The 19,597-nt window shown below is 44.1% G+C and overlaps 1 protein-coding gene and 1 non-coding gene across 5 annotated transcripts in view; both read right to left on the reverse strand.

The window, feature by feature from the left end:
• Positions 1-4,887: 4,887 nt before the first annotated feature.
• Positions 4,888-19,597, reverse strand: part of TMC7 (transmembrane channel like 7) — a 52,570-nt gene continuing 37,860 nt past the window's right edge. The window contains exons 10-16 of one of the 4 annotated variants that reach the window (XM_006088193.3): positions 18,755-18,872; positions 18,371-18,468; positions 16,299-16,485; positions 13,421-13,551; positions 10,931-11,086; positions 7,861-7,939; positions 4,888-7,015 (exon numbers count right to left, since the gene is read on the reverse strand). In XM_006088193.3, the coding sequence (XP_006088255.1) occupies positions 6,950-7,015; positions 7,861-7,939; positions 10,931-11,086; positions 13,421-13,551; positions 16,299-16,485; positions 18,371-18,468; positions 18,755-18,872 (835 nt within the window). In that variant the 3' untranslated portion in view covers positions 4,888-6,949. Of the gene's footprint in view, positions 7,016-7,860; positions 7,940-8,081; positions 8,132-10,930; positions 11,087-13,420; positions 13,552-16,298; positions 16,604-18,370; positions 18,469-18,754; positions 18,873-19,597 lie in introns of those variants that run through there. The other 3 variants (XM_023753425.1, XM_023753426.1, XR_002829112.1) reach the window with 3 other exon arrangements.
• LOC111825890 lies at positions 10,333-10,439 on the reverse strand. Its single transcript, XR_002829127.1, has one exon. It is a non-coding gene; the product is annotated as a U6 spliceosomal RNA (small nuclear RNA).

Raw genomic sequence — 19,597 nt, forward strand, 5'->3', positions numbered from 1 at the left:
TAGTAAACAAATGTACCACTCTGGTAGGAGATGTTGATAATGGGGAGGCTAGGCATGTGTGGGGTAGGGGGGTATATGGAAAATCTTTGTACCTTCCTCTCAATTTTGCTTTGAATCTAAAACTGCTCTAAGAAATTAAGTGTTTAGAAAAAAAATTTTTGGAAATGTTTAAAAAATGCATATCCACTGATAAAGTAATCCTACTGTTAGGACTACAGGGCATTATGATCCTTAACGGCCATTTGTAAGCTTCCCACCATAGGAGAACAAAAGACCAGGAAAACTTGCTGGCTACCAGGAATCACACCACATAGGGAATTGAAACTATTCTTTTTTTTAAAAATATATTTTATTGATTTTTTACAGAGAGGAAGGGAGAGAGACAGAGAGCCAGAAACATCGATGAGAGAGAAACATCGATCAGCCGCCTCCCGCACATCTCCCACTGGGGATGTGCCCGCAACCCAGGCACATGCCTCCGACCGGAATCGAACATGGGACCCTTCAGCCCGCAGGCCAACGCTCTATCCACTGAGCCAAACGGGTTTCGGCTGAAACTATTCTAAAGACACCTGATCGCACACCTGCATTCCACCTGCATTCCAAGCCCACCAGCTCAGCCCCCAAACCCACTGATGACAAAAGTTTCCTGCCAGTGACTGCCTGTAAGGATGAAACTCCAGCTCCAGAGTACTACCATCATCGACCCAATGTCCTCTTGGCTCGGTGCTGTGCAGCCCTTCCCTTTCGCTATCCCATCCTCCATCCCCTTTCCTTAAAAAATTACTTTTTTCTTTTTTTAAAAAGATGTATTTTCATTGAGGGAAGGAGGTGAGAGAGAGATATAGAAACATCAATGATGAGAGAGAATCGTTGATCAGCTGCCTCCTGCACGTTCTACACTAGGAATTGAGCCCGCAACCCAGGCATATGCCCTGACTGGAAATAGAACCATGACCTTCCGGTTCATAGGTTGTTGCTTAACCACTGAACCATGCTGGCTGGGCTCAATTTTTCTTTATCCACCGTCTGAGATGGCTATTTAGCCTGCTCATGTACCACTATGTTAACCTTTCACCTACTTCTAGGCATCTATCCAATGAAAATAATGTTTTAAATATGTAAAGTATGTATGTGAGGGCAAAAAATCAAATATGTATATCTGGGAGGATATATAACAAAACATTTATATTGGTAACTTCACAGGGTTAGTACTGTGAGAAAGGGGCTATCAATTTCTACTTTACATCTTTAGATTATATATATACATAACTTTTACTCTAAGCATGTTTTATAGGCTTGGGGAAAATACTGATAAAACACCTCCCTAGGACATCTGCCGGACTTCTCCTGAAAAACAAACAAACTACAACCCCCCCCCCCCCAATGTCTGCTCAATTTCAGCCCCCCAAATCCTCCTCCCTTTTTTGTCACCTAGCAACAGCAGCCATTACCCTTTAAAGGGGGAAACCATCTTTTGTTTCTTGCCCTTTTATTGATTAGCAATGAATGCACTAGCCCTTCCCCTTTGTGAAAAGTAAAATAAACTCCCTCTCACTACATCTATCTCTTCTCTCAGTTATGAATTCTTCCACAGCCTGTGTCACTGGCCAAGACTAACAATAAGGGAATTTTATCCCAGAAAGATGAAGATACCTGTACAAAATCACACAATTAAGCAAATAGCAAAGCCATGCCATGTCCCAAGCACATCCCATGCATTGGAAAGAAAATACACCAAATGGAACTAATAAAGCCATACCTTATATAAAGAAGGTACATGCAGAAGTTCCATCTTATCTTGCAGTGCTAACCTAGAAAAATCAATTCCTTCCTTCTCCAACACTTACTTGCATTTAGCTGCAATCAGATATGTAGCTGCAGGGATTTAGTCGGTCAATTTACAAGTTAATTCAAACTAAAAACTTGCCTAATTGGGTTCTTCTCTTTCCTGGATGAGAATATTTTGTGATTGTGAGAATGTGCAAAGCATCCTTCCAAAAGAGTCTGTAGCAGAATGAGGCAGGACAAAGAAATAAAGAAATGCTGTGGGGGGGAGGGGCTTTTAAAACTCCAGATCCTAGTGTTTTTAAGGGGTGTGGGTTGAGGGCTAAAAACAATCTAAGTGTCCAGAAGAGAGCAAATCCTTATGGAAGTAATCACTTGTTAGATAGTACAAGGGTCTCAAGATTAGGATTAAAGTTAGGGTGGTTCTTAATAAATGCTCTTCTTGTTAAACGTTTAAAAATATAGTCCAGTATTTTGCAGATGCAGCTGTAAACAGGAGGAGCTTCACAGGAACTCAATGGGTAAATGCAGCCAACTGCAAAGAAGAAATCAATGTGTAATTAACCAAACAGTGTATGTATAAGGAATGGCTAAGGCTCCCTTGGGGAGACAGAGCTTTGAATGTGAATCTCCTGTGCCCTTTACTTGCTGCAAGTAAATAAAACAACCACCTCTCATTGTTGTTGTTGTTGTTGTTGTTGTTAATCTTTAATTTTTTTAAAATTGATATTTTGAGGTAGAAAGGGAGAGATAGAAATATTGATTTTTTCCACTAATTTATGCATTCATTGGTTGATTCTTATATGCGCTCTGACCAGGGATCAAACCTGAAAACTTGGCATATCAGGAGGATGCTCTAACCAACGGAGCTACTCAGCCAGGGTCACATCTTGTTCTTGACTAGAACACCCCAAGTAGTACACTCCTTGAGTTCGGTAACACATATATAATGAAATGCCATGTAGCCATTAAAAAAGAATGTGCCACTACTTATATGGAAAGATCTTTAAGATGTTATTGAGAAAAAAGGGAGCAGCTCAGAAATATATATCTCATACATTCACATATCTGCCTGAATATGTATTATAATTTTCTGGGAGAATAAAATAAACATCATTAACAGTGATTATCTCTCTGGGGTCAGGGGGGTAGGGTGACGGGGAAGGGCACGTAATAAGAATTGTACCACAGTTGCTTAATGATTTTTTGTTTGTTTGTTTAATGACTATTTACCTTACTAACTATTAGGGGCGCCGAAGGAGGAAAGCACGAGGCTGAAAGTGGTAAAGAATAATAAATGTATTAGGTCATCCAGAAACCAGTTGGATTGAGTGCCAAAATGGTGCCAGCACCCAGGGACAGGGAATCAGAAGTTTTAAAGGGCTCTAGGCAGGCTTTTCTGGCAGGACTCTGGGCAGATCCAGATCCTACGAGAGTCCAGAGGGGAAAGATAACAGTCTTAGCACGTGGAATGTCGGTTGTGAAATGGTCTAAAGGTTAGTTTTCCAGGGGATGGGTATCAATTCAATTATTTGATGATACCTAGCACTAACTATAGATAAAATAAGGTTTTCTTACAAACCCTGGGAAACTGAAGGACATGTTGCAAAAAGAAAATACATTTTAAAAGCAGATCAAGGCCCGGCTGGCATGGCTCAGTGGTTGAACATCGACCTATGAACCAGGAGGTCACAGTTTAATTCCTGGTCAGGGCACAGGTTGTAGGCTCAATCCTGTGTGGGGAGTGCAGGAGGCAGCCAATCAATGATTCTCTCTTATCATTGACGTTTCTATCTCTCCCTTTCCCTTCCTCTCTGAAATCAATAAAAATATATTTATAAAATAAAATCCTATATAATAAAAGGCTATATGTAAATCGACCAAACAGCAGAACGACCCGTCACTATGAGGCACACTGACCACCAGGGGGCAGATGCTCAACGCAGGAGCTGCTCCCTGGTGGTCAGTGCGCTCCCACAGGAGGAGCACCACTCATCCAGAAGCCAGGCTCACAGCTGGCAAACGCAGTGGCGGTGGCGAGAGCCTCTCCTGCCTCTGCAGCAGTCGGACATCCCCCAAGGGCTCCCGGACTGTGAGAGGATGCAGGCCGGGCTGAGGGACACCCCCCTCCAGTGCATGAATTTTGTGTACTGGGCCTCTAGTAACAAATAAAAGCAGATCAAGGACAGGACACACTTTGACTTGGTTGCTGTGCCTAGACCATGACCCCCTCCGGGGGGGTTGCCTCAGGAATGCTGACCATTCTCCAGTCCCAGGTATGGGCTGAGCTGTTTGTAACATCATAGGAGATTAGTCAGCTTGTTGTTGGACTTCAAGGTTCTGAAAGCTCAACTGCAGACCCTCCCCTCCCCTTTTCCCAGTTACACTGTTAGCTGTAGGTCGCCCTTTCTTCCTCACTGGAATAAGCCAGCTGGCAAAGGGGTGGGGATGGGGGCAGAGCAGAATTTCCAGGATGCTCTCCTGCTGCTCTCCCCATACTGCGGGCATTATTGGAATAAACGTCCTTATATGGCCCTGGCCAGTTTGGCTCAGTGGATAGAGCGTCGGCCTGCGGACCGAAGGGTCCCGGGTTCGATTCTGGTCAAGGGCATGTACCTTGGTTGCGGGCACATCCCCAGTGGGAGGTGTGTAGGAGGCAGCTGATCGATGTTTCTCTCTCATCAATGTTTCTAACTCTCTATCCCTCTTCCTTCCTCTCTAAAAAGAAATCAATAAAATATATTTTTAAAAAAACAAACAAAAAAAACACACGTCCATATATGGTTCAACCCTGTCTCTGCTGAATTTGGCTCAAGTAGTGACAGGCAGTCTCAGACCCGTTTAGTGTCTAGTATCAGGCGGAGCACTTGAAATACTTTTATGTCTTTTAAGTTTAAACCATACACACACCACCCTCAGCTTCGGCAGAGCCAAGGAGTTATCAAAACACTCATCTGATGATCTCCTACAATTAAGCACTTCTTTTTTCTAATTCTAGGAAAAGACAAAGAATGACTTTACAAATTTATAATTGTCCCTGCTCACTTGATTATTGACAAGAAAGCTCTGTGAATTCAAATATATACAATCACATTGAAAAACCGTCAAGATTGTTTAATCAGTAGTTTTCATGCACATTTGTTAGTGAGAGCTGCACTTGAACAATTATACAGACATCACTTAAGGTTATTAAAGTTATCAAAATACATATATCAAAACATTCAAGAGGTATGTAAATTAGCATTTAAAACAAATATATTAGCATATTTCAGTATCATTTTTATAATAGGGAAAGAAAACAGACCTTCCATCTATCTCTATCTCTCTCTCTCTCTCTCTCTCTCTCTCTCTCTCTCTCACACACACACACACACACACACACATACACAGAAAACTTGGCTATCCTCAGAAGTATGGTAAAGGTGAGAACATTATATATATAAATACTCCAGATAGCAATGCCCCAAATTGTAATTTTTTAAAAGTGAGGGTTGCATGAACTTTTGTTTACTCAAAATTCCATGATACTGGTTTTTAGACTTAGAACATCGTAAACCTTAACAAGAGAGAAAAAGCTTGAAAGCCTCATTGGTCTCACAGGTACAAAAATATCCCATGTTACTGCTCACTTTGTGGAAGGAAAGTAACTGACCTGGGGCCAAGGGACAAGTATACCGCAACGTGCAAGCCACAGTCAGCTGGCCTTGCTTCTCGGAGCAGTCACTTTTTTCTAATGAGGGGTGGAGGGGGGTGGGAAATATTCTTAACAGCAGCAGCTTTCTGAAACCTGCATCCAAGGTGAAATTCCAGCTACCCCCAGGAGAAGGTTTAGTCCGTAAAAGGCAGGCTGCCTCAAACAGAACGTTACAAAACAAATGACCCGAAGATGTAAAAATGAAACCGTTATCACATTAAGCAATAACTTAGGCTTATGTTAAAAAGTTCAGACCTATCCATTTCGGAAAGCTTATGCTGAGGTATTGATTGCATACAGTGTTTGCTGTCATTGAAATTACCTTCAGAGGTACTCTGCATGTTTTGTAACATAAAGGCACTTGTGTTTAAAATTTCAAGCACAAGAAAACCAACAGTAGCCCTGAACGATCTGGATATGTGTATTTAAGAACACAATATTGTCTGATTTGCTACACTGGCTACTAGGCTGGTCTGATTAACAGGCAGAGCTGCAACTCACATCCCCCAAAACACTTCTGCCCATAAACCCACAACTCAAATAAATACTCAACAGTCTTTCCAGCCTGGCTCTGAAATGGACAGTGTCCTTCAGAAATAGAGACCTCAGTGCAGGAAGGGAAGTGGCACTTGGAAGACGGAGAGGCACCCTTTGTCTCCCTCTTCATTTTGATGGCACAGGGCCCTCTCCCAACTCCCCAAATTCAAGACTGGAAGGGAACCGAGGGCTTGTGGAGATCCAGCCCCGTAGAGGCACCGCCCCCTGAGTAATAAGGCCGCAGCTAGGAAGTCACTGCCGCCTGCAGCAATCCCCTCCGAAGGCTTCCTCGGTACATCCAGAGGCTGTGACTCACACAGCAGGACCGGCTTTTCTCACATCACTACCCCATGTGGCTGAAATTACATAGCCGTCCTCCCCATGTTCCCACCACTTGTTCCCAAATCATGATTCAAGGCTTTCTCTTCATTAAAAAATAAAAATAAAAATAAATCAGGTTTCATTTTAAGTCCACAGAACCATCCAGAAGGGTCACTACTTCTTAAGGAACACTTCTCAGTGTAAACCCCCAGAACCTGGTTTAAAAGAATGACCCCAGCCTCATGAACAGATGACCTGACAGTTAACTGTAAAAGACAAGACCAAGAAGCCCTTACAAATATATGAGGTCTCTCCTCCCCCGTTTTTGGTGTGAAAGCTTAAAGGCTGCATACATCAGTCATTGAGGGGCTGGTCAACAGGCAAGACTTGGTTTGGAACCTGCTTTTCTCCGTCACTAAAGCCCTCAGTAGGAGCCGGGTCACGGAAACGTGGCCACCACAGCTGCACACGAGGCCACCTTCAGGAAAGGCCTGGACTCCAGAAAAACACTCCTTAAAAAATCCGCAGAAAAGCCGGCCGCACTCTGCAGGCTCAGCCGGTCACCGAGCCAGCTTATGAACACGCAGCAGCATCTTCTCATCCGTCTCATCAGTTCCTCATATCCCTCTGGGCTTCTGTTAGTTTCTGGATTAGGTAACGCTTGTCACGACTTTCCTAAGAAAAAGAAATAGGTTCAAGAGTTCATTCAGTATACTAGGAACAAATATCATGATTTCAACCTGCTCAATTACCTACCAGACACGAGGCCAAGGATGCTGAACATTGGACGACTGTAATGGCCTCCTGACTGGCCTGTCTCTCTCACTCTTGCCCCCACCACAGCCCCCTGTCCAAAGAATGGACAGTAGCCTTTAAAAAATGTCCATCAGACTTCTACTTCACATCCTCCGGTGGCTTCCTGCCACAATCAGAATTCCACCTAAACTTCTGACCAGAGCCTCAGGCTATGCTGTGGCCCAGCTGCAATTCCGCCTCATCTCGCCTCTCCAGCCCCACCACCCTCCCTCCCTGACCCCGGGAAAACCCAGCCCATTCCGCACTGTGGCCTCTGCCTGTTCCTCTCACCCCTGAGACCTCCCACAATCAGCTCCTTCTCATCACTCAAGTCTCAACTACAAGGTCATTCACCTCCTCAAAGAGGCCTTCAGTGGCCACCATCTGCAGCAGCAAATGGCCCACTTGTCACTTTGCCTTATTCGTATTATCTTCTCAGCAGTTACTGCTATCAACATTTCTTTTTTCTTTAACTACTTAGTATTCCTTCTCCACCACTGTATACCAGCCCAGTATGAGGCACAGATAGTGCTTAATATATATGCTGAAGGAATGAATGAGTCAGTGAATGAATGAAGTTGGCAGAGGCCTGGCTTGAAGCAGGGTTCTGGAGGAGTGGTGGTGAGGGAGGGACAGTAGCATTCCTGGGAAAGAGGCTATTTTCCACTAGATGCCCTGGGGAGATGTCCCCCGCCATGACCCCCTGGGCCTGCATGCTTCCTTACCAGGGACAGCTGCTCTCGGAGCTGGACGACCACCCGCTTGTGTGCTCCGGCCAGGGCAATGAAATAAAACATAACGAGGCTGCAACACAAGGTGAAGTGGTCACTAGGGTGTCTGTACCATTTGAAGGCCACTTAGAAAAACAACTTGACAGGTTTCGCCTGCAACAGTTTTACTCATTAGAAAAAGACAACCCACACCTCTTCCAAACAGAGCATCTAAACAGAGGGGTGAATGATCACTGTGGAATCTCTCTGGCCTCAGTTTTCTCATCTGTAAAATGGGGATAATACAGTAACACCCAGTGATATCAGGCCTGAGATAATACAATTTTGAATAAAAGCAATTGGCAACCGGCTCCTGTTTTCTGTGCAGCCCTAAATCTCAAATGGGGGTAGGGGTGGTCAATGAAATTATTATCTTTGGGGAGTGGGGCAAGTGGAGTGGAGGAAAACAGCGGACAAGCTCATTACATGAAGGGAAGGTGGTTTCCTGTCCATTCTCCCCAGATAGTGCTGAGGAAATGAGGGCCACTGGAATCACTGTTATGATCGATACTCTCCTGGAAGGCCCCACGGCCAAGGACAGGAAAGGTCCCCAGAGATGCTGAAGCCAGATCAGGTAACCACCACCAGATGGTGCCAGCCAAACCACAGCTGGGGTGAACGAATTAGGATGGAGTAGCTCCATCCCGGGTACCTCGGATGCAGGCTGGCTGGCTGCCCAGCTCCCCAGGTCATTTTATTCATCTCATCAAAGGGATCCTGCTTTCACAAATGAATTTTTGGGCCCACTTCTTGCACTGCGGTGGGGTTTTACTGTAACAATGTCACAGGGTAATTGTGATGCTTTCATGAGCTGCAATCAATTCCAGTTATTTGTGGCAGTCTCTAGAGCAGTGGTTCTCAACCTTCTGGCCCTTTCAATACAGATCCTCATGTTGTGACCCAACCATAAAATTATTTTTGTTGCTACCTCATAACTGTAATGTTGCTACTGTTATGAATCGTAATGTAAATATCTGATATGCAGGATGGTCTTAGGTGACCCCTGTGAAAGGGTCATTCGACCACCAAAGGGGTCGAGACCCACAGGTTGAGAACCGCTGCTCTAGAGTCTCCAGGAACGCTGAATTAGTGAATTTTGGACCAATGCCCTTAGAGCAGTGGTTCTCAACCTTCCTAATGCCTCGACCCTTTAATACAGTTCCTCATGTGGTGGTGACCCCCAATTTCATTGTTACAAATTGAACATAATTAAAGCATCGTGATTAATCACAAAAACAATACGTAATTATATATGTGTTTTCCGATGGTCTTAGGCGACCCCTGTGAAAGGGTCGTTCGACCCCCAAAGGGGTCGCAACCCACAAGTTGAGAACCGCTGCCTTAGAGGAACTACAGGCTTAGGTTCCTATGGTCACAACATTTTCCTCAACTGATCAATACCTTGTCTTATGTTTCTTGTTTACTGCGAAAGGTTATCCATACATAACCTTGTTTCTGTTTAAAGACATTTAATATTCATTAGCATTGAACTTGAGCCAACAGCACTGTAACTCATGACTGAGCCAAGCTAATCTGATACACGGATTATCTCTGTAAAGCACATCACAGCCTTCTTGCACTTAGGAACACTAGACGGCACTTCAGCATTACACTTGGGGCCTTCAAACAGTGAAACCACCAACCAAAAGCGTAAAATGCAAGAAACACAGCCCTAACTAGATTGCAAACAGGGCACTTGCTTGTGGTGTGAGAACTGAAGTCAGAGGCAGTGTACTTAAGGCCTCATTTCACCTCAGCCGGGAAGGTGCATGCGATGGTCTGAATATGTGTGTCCCCCCTAAATTTACATGTTGGAATCCTAATCCCCAATGTGACAGTGTTAGAAGGTGGGGCCTTTGGGAGGTGATTATGTCATGAGGGTGGAGCCCTCACTATTTGGATTAGTGCCCTGATAAAAGGGACTAGAGGCCCCGTGGCCCCTGCTGTCCTGTGAGGACGCAGTGAGAAGGTTGAAAGCTGGAAGAGGGTCCTCATGCAGCCATCCGGCACCCTCATTTTGGGGCTCCCAGGCTCCAGAATTGTGAGAGATTCCTGTTGTTTATAAGCCACCTAGTCTGTGCCGTTTTATTATAGCAGCTTGAACAAACTAAGACTGCGCGGCAAGAGACTCAAATGACCATGAAAACTGCTGCGAGTACTGATTTTGAGATTTCAACAATCTTTTAGTGAGTGGGCACATTGACATCACAGAAATAAAACACACAGACTCCGTGAACAATGAGGCCCCACTGTAATTAGAACAATGCCTCGCACGTAGTAAGCCCTCAATACACATTTGTGATTAGGATTACTTTAACACTCAATATGAATCACTGTGTAGCAAAGACCCTCGTCACCCTTGCATATAGCACCTCTCATTTACTGAGCCTTTAACAGCCAGGTCCTCTGCTAAGCATTTTTTCTTTTTTTAATATGGAACGTTTCACGAATTTCCATGTCATCCTTGCACAGGGGCCATGCCAATCTTCTCTGTCTCGTTCCAATGTTGGTATATGTGCCGCAGCAGCGAGCACTCTGCTAAGCACCTTACATGTGTTATCACATCTCCTCCTTCTCACAACCTTATCAGGTATGTGCCATTCTTATCCCCATGTTCCAGGTGAGGAAACGGAGGCTCCAACAGGATATATATGTGATGACCCAAGGCCGCACAGCTTATAACTGGTAGAGTCAACGTTCAAGTTTAGGCTCTTTTCTCTGCTCAATAATCAGTTTCTTTTTCAAAAAGCAGTGGTTTTGTGAATAATCAGTAATAATAAGAATAGGCAACATTTATTAGGTTTTTGTAAGTCAGGCACTGGATTAAGTGCCTTACATGTAGGATCTTACTGCACTTGCTCAATGACCCTCTGAAGGAATGACTATTATTATGCCCATTTTAGAGATGGGAAAGTGAGGCTCAGTAGCATCTGAAGGGTAGCAGGTGAGTCCCCATTTCCCAGCGGAGAGAAGCCCACGTGCTTCCCTGGGAGTGACTCACGGGGTCCAGGTGGTTCTCACTCACCAGATGATCATGAAGAAAGGCACTGCAAAGGCTTCCGACGTGATGCCGTGGACCAGGGACTGCAGCGTGCTGGGAAAGGTGCTCACCGTCTTGGGGACCACCTCCCAGGTGGTGTTGGAGTTGGTGAAGGGCCCACAGGCTTTCGAGGAAGGGATGCTGCAGACACAGACCACGGAGCTCAGGTGCGCGCTCCCAGGGTGAGTGTTCCCCCTTTACACACCTACCAGGTTTTGTTAACAGCAACCTTCGAGCAACTGCCTGACCTCATGGCCTTCTGGAATATTCTGGTCAAAAATGCTTACCCTGAAATTTCATCAAATCACTAGACCTGACTTCCAATTTACAGGAAATTCAGAACAGAACAAGTTACATGACACCGTGAAGAAATAATCTGACAAATGCACAATGTGGGGATTCATTCTCCAGGCTCTTAGAGGTGAGGAAACTGGCCTGGACTCTTCAAAGGAGCAAAGGTTAAAAAAAGACTAAAAACACACACCCTAGAGCAATGGGTAAAGCTTGAAAGATCCTCATCCTATATAATAAAAGGGTAATATGCAAATTGACCAAACAGCGAAACGACTGGAACACCCGCGGCCCCTCGCCCCAGCCAGCCCACCCCCGATGGCTCCCACTGGGTGGGCCGGCTAGACCCCTCCAGTGCACAAATTTGTGCACCAGGCCTCTAGTTCTAAAATAAAGCTATGAAAGGCAATTTGGGGACAATTGGAGAAATTTGAAAATGGCAGGACTGTGATGTTAGTATTAATTTTCTTAAGTGTGACATGTTATTGTGGATGCACAGGCAGGAGGATGGCCTTATTTTTAGGAGCTGCATCCTCAAGTATTTAGGGATAAACTCATGGTGCCTACAACTTAATTTCAAGTGGTTCATCACACACACAAAAAGGTATGCATAGAGAGAGAGGAAACAACTGTAGCAAAATGTCAATAATTGGGGCATCCAGTTGAAGGGTATATGAGTTTTCATTGTGGCTATTCTTCAACTTTTCCATAGGTTTGAAATTGTTCAAAGTACAAAGTAGGGAAAAAGTAAAACTATGTTGGAAAAAAATTAAGCTCTGCAAAGAACTGCCTACATTCACATCACAAAGTTCTGTGTAGAAAGTTTTCCATTGCAGCCCTATTTTTACGGGCAAAAATAAATTCCTGAAAACAACCTAAGTGTTGTCTAAGGAAATGGATTAACAATTTATTATTTTTTTAATTTATTGATTGATTAGAGAGAGAGAGGAAGGGAGAAATAAATATATAAATATGGATGATGTGCCATGTCAATATATGTATTCTATTTTAAAAATTAAAGTTAAAAACTATTTTAAAAGAATGAGAATTCTATATGTACTGGCATGGACAATGACACAATATAAAATTAATGGGGAAAATAAGCTGCCAAACAGGATGATAGCATTATTCCATAGGTAATATTTTAAAAGAAATATATTGCTTATGAATTTCTAGAAGTATTCACAAAATGCTAACAGTGGTTACCTAAGAGGGGGCTTATGAGGTGAAGATAAAGAGTAATTTTTCCTCTTTAATTTACACCCTTCTGTACTATTTGAAAATTTTATGTATAATATATATTACTATAACAATGAAATATATATTTAGGTTACTTAAAAAATAAAGTATGAGAGACAGATTCCAAATTGAAGGATTTTAACTTAAAGATAAAGAAATTAAATTCCATGAGAGTGTAAGTCAGCAAGCTAGAGCCCATGGACCAAACCTGACCCCCCGACTTGCTTTTTATAAGTAAAGTTTTATTGGAACACAGTCATGTTCATTAGTTTTTATATTGTCTATGGTGGCTTATGGACACCATTTGGCCCTTAGAGCCTAAATTATTTACTCTCTTACTTTTACAGAAAAAGTTTGCTGGCCTCTGGTATAAGTGATTACCCACCGAGGGAGTGGCATGACTGGGGCTTGAAACCTCAACTTCTGCTCCTCAGTCCTGAGCTGAGCATCTCTGCTCTTTCCAAATTCCAAGCCAGACTCTACATTCATATGTCATGTGTTAAATGTCTTTATATCCCTAGCATCTAGCACAGTGCTTGGCACATAGAAGGTGTTAAGTAAATGTTTGCTAAGTGCAAACCCTCCACTAAAGTGGCAGGAATATGGGTGACTTCCTGCTTCTTTTTATAATCAGACACAATCCAAATGGGGACTAGAAGAAAAGTCTCAGGAAAAGGGAACGGATAGGACAGACCCACCTGGCACTCTCAAAAGTAATGGCCACCCAGCAAGCCCAAGTTCTGGAAGTGGACCCAGACGATCCAGCCACCAGAGGGAGCGTCCAGAGCAAGGACGGGCCTGGCTGAGCCAGGAGCAACTTCCTGACCGGAGCTCTGCGGGTGGCGCCCTGTGAGCAAAGCCCGTAGAAAACGCTAGGGACCCTTTAACAAAAGGGGATCGTGTCAGGAAGCAGGGAAATGTGTTAGAAAACCAAGTGGTACTCACTGTGCCATGCTGATTGTCAGCGGTATTACTGCCAAGCACAGGCCGATCAACAACACCAGCAGGAAGAAGAAATTAGAATTGGATGCTCTGAACTGCCTTGGGGAGGGTCTGCAGGTATGAAGAAGGCTCATCTAAGGGGAGAGAAAAAAGAGAGGAAACGTTAAGAGTACAGCTTCCTTGAGGATAAATGAGCAAGGTCAAGCATTACAGTGGAAATGTAAATTGGTCTAATCTTTCTACAGGGCAGTTAGCAATCTAGATCAAAATGAAAAATGTTTAATCCAGACCCCAACATTGGGCCAAAATACATGTATGTGGATGTTTACTGCTATAGTTGTTGTTATCAAGGAATAACTAAACTGGAGCAACCAAAATAGCTATCAAGGGGGTGGGGGTAGTCCTTAAAGGTTAAAAAGTTACACCCAGCCTTAGCTGGTTTTGCTCAGTGGATAGAGCATCAGCCTGTGTACTGAAGGGTCTCAGGTTTGATTCCACTCAAGGGCACATGCCATGCTTGCGGGCTCAATCCCCAGTAGGGGGCGTGTACGAGGCAGCCGATCAATGATTCCCTCTCATCATTGATGTTTCTATCTCTCTCCCCTCTCCCTTCCTCTCTGAAATCAATAAAATATGTGTTTGTTTGTTTTTTTAAAGTTACACCCACACAACAGAATACCATATAGCCCCTAGAAAGGAGGAGAAAGCGAGCTTTACCTCCTATGTGGTGCTGTGAAATGAAAAGGGTAGATTTCAGCACTCTGTCCTGAATGACCTCATTTAAGTTTTTTTTTTTAAAGTATTCTTTACTAGAGGCCCGGTGCATGAAATTCATGCACAGGAGGCAGGGAAGCGGGTCCCTCAGCCCGGCCTGCACCCTCTTGCAATCCAGGACCGCTGGCTCCTAACCGCTCCCCTGCCTGCCTATCTGATTTCCCGTAACCACTCTGCCTGCCTGCCTGATCACCCCTAACCGCCTCTGCCTCAGCCCCACCACCATGGCTTCATCAGGAAGGACGTCCGGAATGACGTCTGGAAGGTCGTTCGGCTGTCCGGTCTAATTAGCATATTACACTTTTATTATTATAGATAGGGGTTTAAATATGTATTAAATGGACCTACAGCCCTGGCCAGGTAGTTTAGTTGGTGAGAGCATTGTCAGATTTGATCCCCAGTCAGGGCACATACAAGAATCAACCAATGAATCCATAAATAAGTGGAACAACAAGTATCTCTCTCTCGCTCTCTCTCTCTCTCTCTCCATCTTACCAATAAATAAAAATAAATAAAATAAATTGATCTACAATACTCCATAAAAAATTAAGATATATTTTACTTGAATTCTTATAAGCATATTTATTTTTCCTATATTTTATTTTTTAATCCTCACATGAGATATTTTTTTCCATTGATTTTTTTAGAGAGAGTGGAAGGAAGGGTGAGGAGGGGGGGAGAGAGAGAGAAACATCAATGTGAGAGCAACACATCGATTGACTGCCTCCCACTTGCACCCCCAATGGGGCAGGGAATTTGGTCCACAGGCCGACGTAACCACTGAGCCAAACTGGCCGGGGCAATTTTTTCTATAGTTTAAAATAAGTATTTCCATTGAGAGAAATATCAAATGGGGAGGAGGAGAGAGGTATAATAACAGGCATAATATTTCTCCTTATTATTTTAAATGCAATTATTGGGAGTAGGCATCAAGCTCTTCTGATTTCAGCGGTAGCCAGAACATCTTGTGAGCAGAGGACACTGAGTTCCAAGGACACTTGGTGTTCTGTCTGGGGGCAGCCGGTCAGTCAGGCCTGGAGTGAGTGTCAGAACAGCCCAGTGCCCCTGACCCAGGCCTTCCCACGCTGTCTTTACTGTGCTGCCGGCTGGGAAGTCACTGGCCAACCAATATTTTCGGAAAAGGGAAAAAGTTCCTATGAGCTTTTTCTCCTCTATGAAGAAACTTCAGCCAAATGAAGTTTCCAAATGAAAGTATCAGAACATTCTTCAAAGGCTAAAACATCCAGGTAGAAAGTTTGGCCCAATTTCAAGATCCTGCTCACCAGGTTAAGTGGCTCTGGAGTGAGATAAATCCAGATTCAAATCCGAGGAGTCACTTAAGCTGTGTGACCTTAAACCAGTTACTTAACCTCTCTGAACTTCAGCTTCCTAAGTGTTCATCAGAGTAGGGGCACATGGCATTACAATCATCTGCTATTATTAATACTATTATTATTTCCATTTCTGAATCCTCAGGCCTTGGTATTAGAAGTAATAGATGGATGTTGGGCTTGTTAACAAAGGATACCTCTGGAAGAAGGGATGAACGTTACTGTATACATATCTCTACTGTTTAAATGTTTAATATTGAGCATACACTGCCTCTATAACAAAGAAAAAGAAGTTTGGTTAATAAGCCCAGGTAGGTTAGTCATCTGCAGGCCATTTCACCCATTAAGCACTTATTTCAGACACAATGCCTAGGGCCTGCCAGCTCTTTGAGAACCTACACAAATAATTGAGACCTGAACATAAATTCACGGGCTCCAAAATCCAAACAGAAAATTACAAAGTTTAAATTAATAATCACTGCATTAAATACGATCAAAATGTCCCACTGTCAGCTGGTCAATAATTGCAACTCAGCTCTTAGACAGTGACACATAAAAATGACATTTAAATTACAGGAGCAAAACAACACTTAACAGAACTCTCAAAATTATAAAATGTGAAAATCTTTTTTCCAGAACAGAAGTATATATCAAATAAGGGATGTAATTCTGAGGTATCTGACAGAATGTGGGTGAGCTCCAAACACGGGTACCGAATGCCGTGCAAGGTCAAGAACGGTGCCGGGTATCAGCCTGTCATCCCCACCTCTCCTTACCTCTTTCACGTAGAAGATGATGATGAATTTCACGGTTGCAATGGCAGGGAGAAGGGGTGAGAAAAAGGCTCCGATCCAGCAAATGGTTTGCCCGTACACGATCCCCAGGACATTATCAGGAATGGCAAATTCCTGCTGCCCCCAGCACTGCATCAGCTTCCAAGAGGAACAGTACGTCACCAGGAGCCTGGAGACAAATGGGACAATTTCTCACTTGCACCACCAGCGTCCGCCAAAGCCACCGAACCACGTCCACAAAATTAGGGCCATTTCCACACAGATCTGGAAACTGGTTAGTCACTAGGCTAGAAGATGCAAAAGACAGTGAATTCTGGAATCATAAAACCAGGGTCTGAGTCTCAGATCTACAACTGAGCAGCCGAATAAATTTAGAGAAGGCTCATTTTTCTCATCTGGAATATGGGGGGTTTATGACACAATTTAGTTCTCAGGGTTGAGGTGACGATAAACAACATGGGCAGTATCTGTGCTCTGGCCTGCCACTCAGCCCACAAAGTCATGTGCATCCACGCAGAAAATAGCTTATGAAGACCCTACCACCTAGCATGCTGAAGTCCTAAAGCTTCCTACTGACACCCTCAGGCCAGGGGTCTGAGATAAACACACACCATTGTTCACTATAGCACTGCCATGTATTAGCAAAAATACCTAAATGCCCACAATTAGGGCCTGGGTTGACAAATTATAAGCCATGGATACAGTGGTATATTATACAGTCCTTCGATGAGGAAAATCCATGTGTCCTCCCATGGAAAGTTCATGATGTTTTGTTTGTGTGGGAGGAAAAAAGCAAGCTGCAAACCAATTGATGCACCGTGATCCCATGTAAGGGGGGAAATGAACACTTCTAGCAAGACTGTGTGTCTATGTACACATGTATTTATGCAAATGACTTTTTACGGTTAAGGACTGCTGGATCTTCCCCCAAGTATTAATAATGGCCATCTCTGAGGAGTGGGAGGGGTTTGGGGAGTTAGAGGTATGGTAACAAACAAGAACTCTCACTATTCTTCAGACTCCTGTATTTATTTAAATTCTCAATATTTACAAAATTTTAAGAAGCACATATTCACGGCATATTTGCATAATGTTTATTTAAAAATATCTTTATTGATTTCAGAGAGGAAGGGAGAGGGGGAGAGAGAGAGAGAGAGAAACATCAATGATGAGAGAAAATCATTGATTGGCTGCCTCCTGCATGCCCCCCACTGGGGACCAAGCCTGCAACCCGGGCATGTGCTCTGATCGGGAATTGAACCATGACCTCTTAGTTCATAGGTCGACGCTCAACCACTGAGTCATGCCGGCTGGGCTGTATAATCTTTAAAGGGCAGGTGTCTTTTTTAATGTTTATTTTAAGGGCTTACTGGACTTCTGACATGCTCACAGAATTTGTACATCTGGGTAAAAAAGTCTTAAGTGAACAGTGTTTCACTTAAGGCTCAAGGAGATGCTGAGAATAATTTAAAAAGTGACAGAATAGTAATGATAATCATAATGATGATAGTTAGTGTTTTGCCGAGTTTCAAAGCATGGAGTGTTCTTAGTACTTTTCTCTGCATTTTCTCGTTTAACCCTCACAATGGTGCTGTGAGGTGGACACTGCCACTGCCCCATTTCACAGGTGGGGAAATACTACCCCCAGACCTTCCTTAAATTGCCTGCCCAAGGTCACATGACTAGCAAGTGGCAGTGCTGGGGTTTGAACCCAGTTCAGGAAATGGGGTGTCCACTGAGGCCTGGAGGGTCTTCCCTGACAGGGCTGTGGCTGTGGCTGTGCTAATGGCAGGAAGTCATCCCCATGGAAACCTCATGAAAAACAGGCATTTCCACTCCTCACACTGCCTTTTGGGTTTTTATAAATGGACTATGGGGTTGATGGCCAGGATCTGTGTGAAAGTCGCGGAATGGTTGCCAGTGTTTTCCCGGGACTGTGAACTCTCCCAGCGCTTTATGGGGGGCAGTTTGGGCAGCTAGCTGTGAGAGATCTCCAGTAGAGCAGGGGTGGAGGAGTGGGGTAGTAAAGGGGTGGGGGTACCCCTCACACTTACTTTCTGGGAAAATCCACAAAAAGGGTCACAGCCAAGATGATGATGAAGTCGAATATCATCAGCTTGTACATTTCCTGCCCAACTTGGGTCTCCCAGCACTAAAACCAAAGACGGGGAGAGACCATGAGACCAGACTCAGGGCAGAGAAAGCCAGGTTCTCAGACTCCTCCCAACGCCCATCCTCGTCCCAGATGCTGTTGCCTCTGGAGCCTGTCAGCTGGTGCTCCTCTGAGCTGTGGCACAAACTGGTTTTCAAGCCCTTAGAAGTGAGAAAGCGGATCAACTGGAATTCAAGCCCGTGACCTCAAGATTCTTCTCTCAACCTTGAGACTGTTTCTCCAAAGTGACCCACTCAGCGTGATGCGCCCATTCCCCCCGCCTCACCGGGTAGAGTTTCTGGTTGTAGCCACAGAGCTCACACGAGTAGTTATCACAGGATGTAATCTTGGAGCCCAGGGTGAACACCAGCACACAGATGGTGGCCAGCCGCATGAAGACACACCTGCAGGAAGAGAGGAAGAGACGAAAGGGAAGAGGAGGCCCTGGGGCAGGCTGGGCCCTTGAACGAGGGTTAGGGGGCAGAGAAGCTGCCTTTCTTAGAAGCAAACTCACAAATGGGTAGAGTTTCCGTTTGGGATGATGAGCAAGTTTTGGAAACGGGTAGTGATGATGGTGGCTCAACGCTTAATGCCACTGAGTTGTACACTTAAAAATAGCAAATTTTGCCCATCCGGTGTGGCTAAGTGGTTGAGCGTTGACCCATGAACCAGGTCGCGGTTGGATTCCTGGTCAGAGCACATGCCCAGGTTGTGGGCTCGATCCCCAGTAGGGGGTGTGCAGGAAGCAGCCCATCAGTGATTCTCTCCCATCGATGTTTCTATCTCTCCCTCTCCCTTCCTCTCTGAAATAAATAAAAACATGTTTTAGAAATGGAAGATTTTATGCTAATATAATACAACAATTTTTTAAATGGCAGAAAAAAAGATAAGAAAACTGAGACCTCCTGAATCTATGATGTCTTAGCCGTATTTTAGAACATTGTACATTTCTGGGGGGAAAAAAAGAAAATACTAATTGAATCTTATAAGCATCAGCTTTGAGAGATGTCTGATATACTGAGAAATGAATAAAGCACATTGCAGAGTTTCATGTAGATATGAATCTACTTTTTTTTAAAAATGTGGATGTTGGCATGAGCAGATGAGGGCTGCCTGGGGAAGCTGGATT

This window comes from Myotis lucifugus, unplaced genomic scaffold (assembly GCF_000147115.1).
Source record: "Myotis lucifugus unplaced genomic scaffold, Myoluc2.0 scaffold_45, whole genome shotgun sequence".
In the NCBI taxonomy this organism is placed as follows: Eukaryota; Metazoa; Chordata; class Mammalia; order Chiroptera; family Vespertilionidae; genus Myotis; species Myotis lucifugus.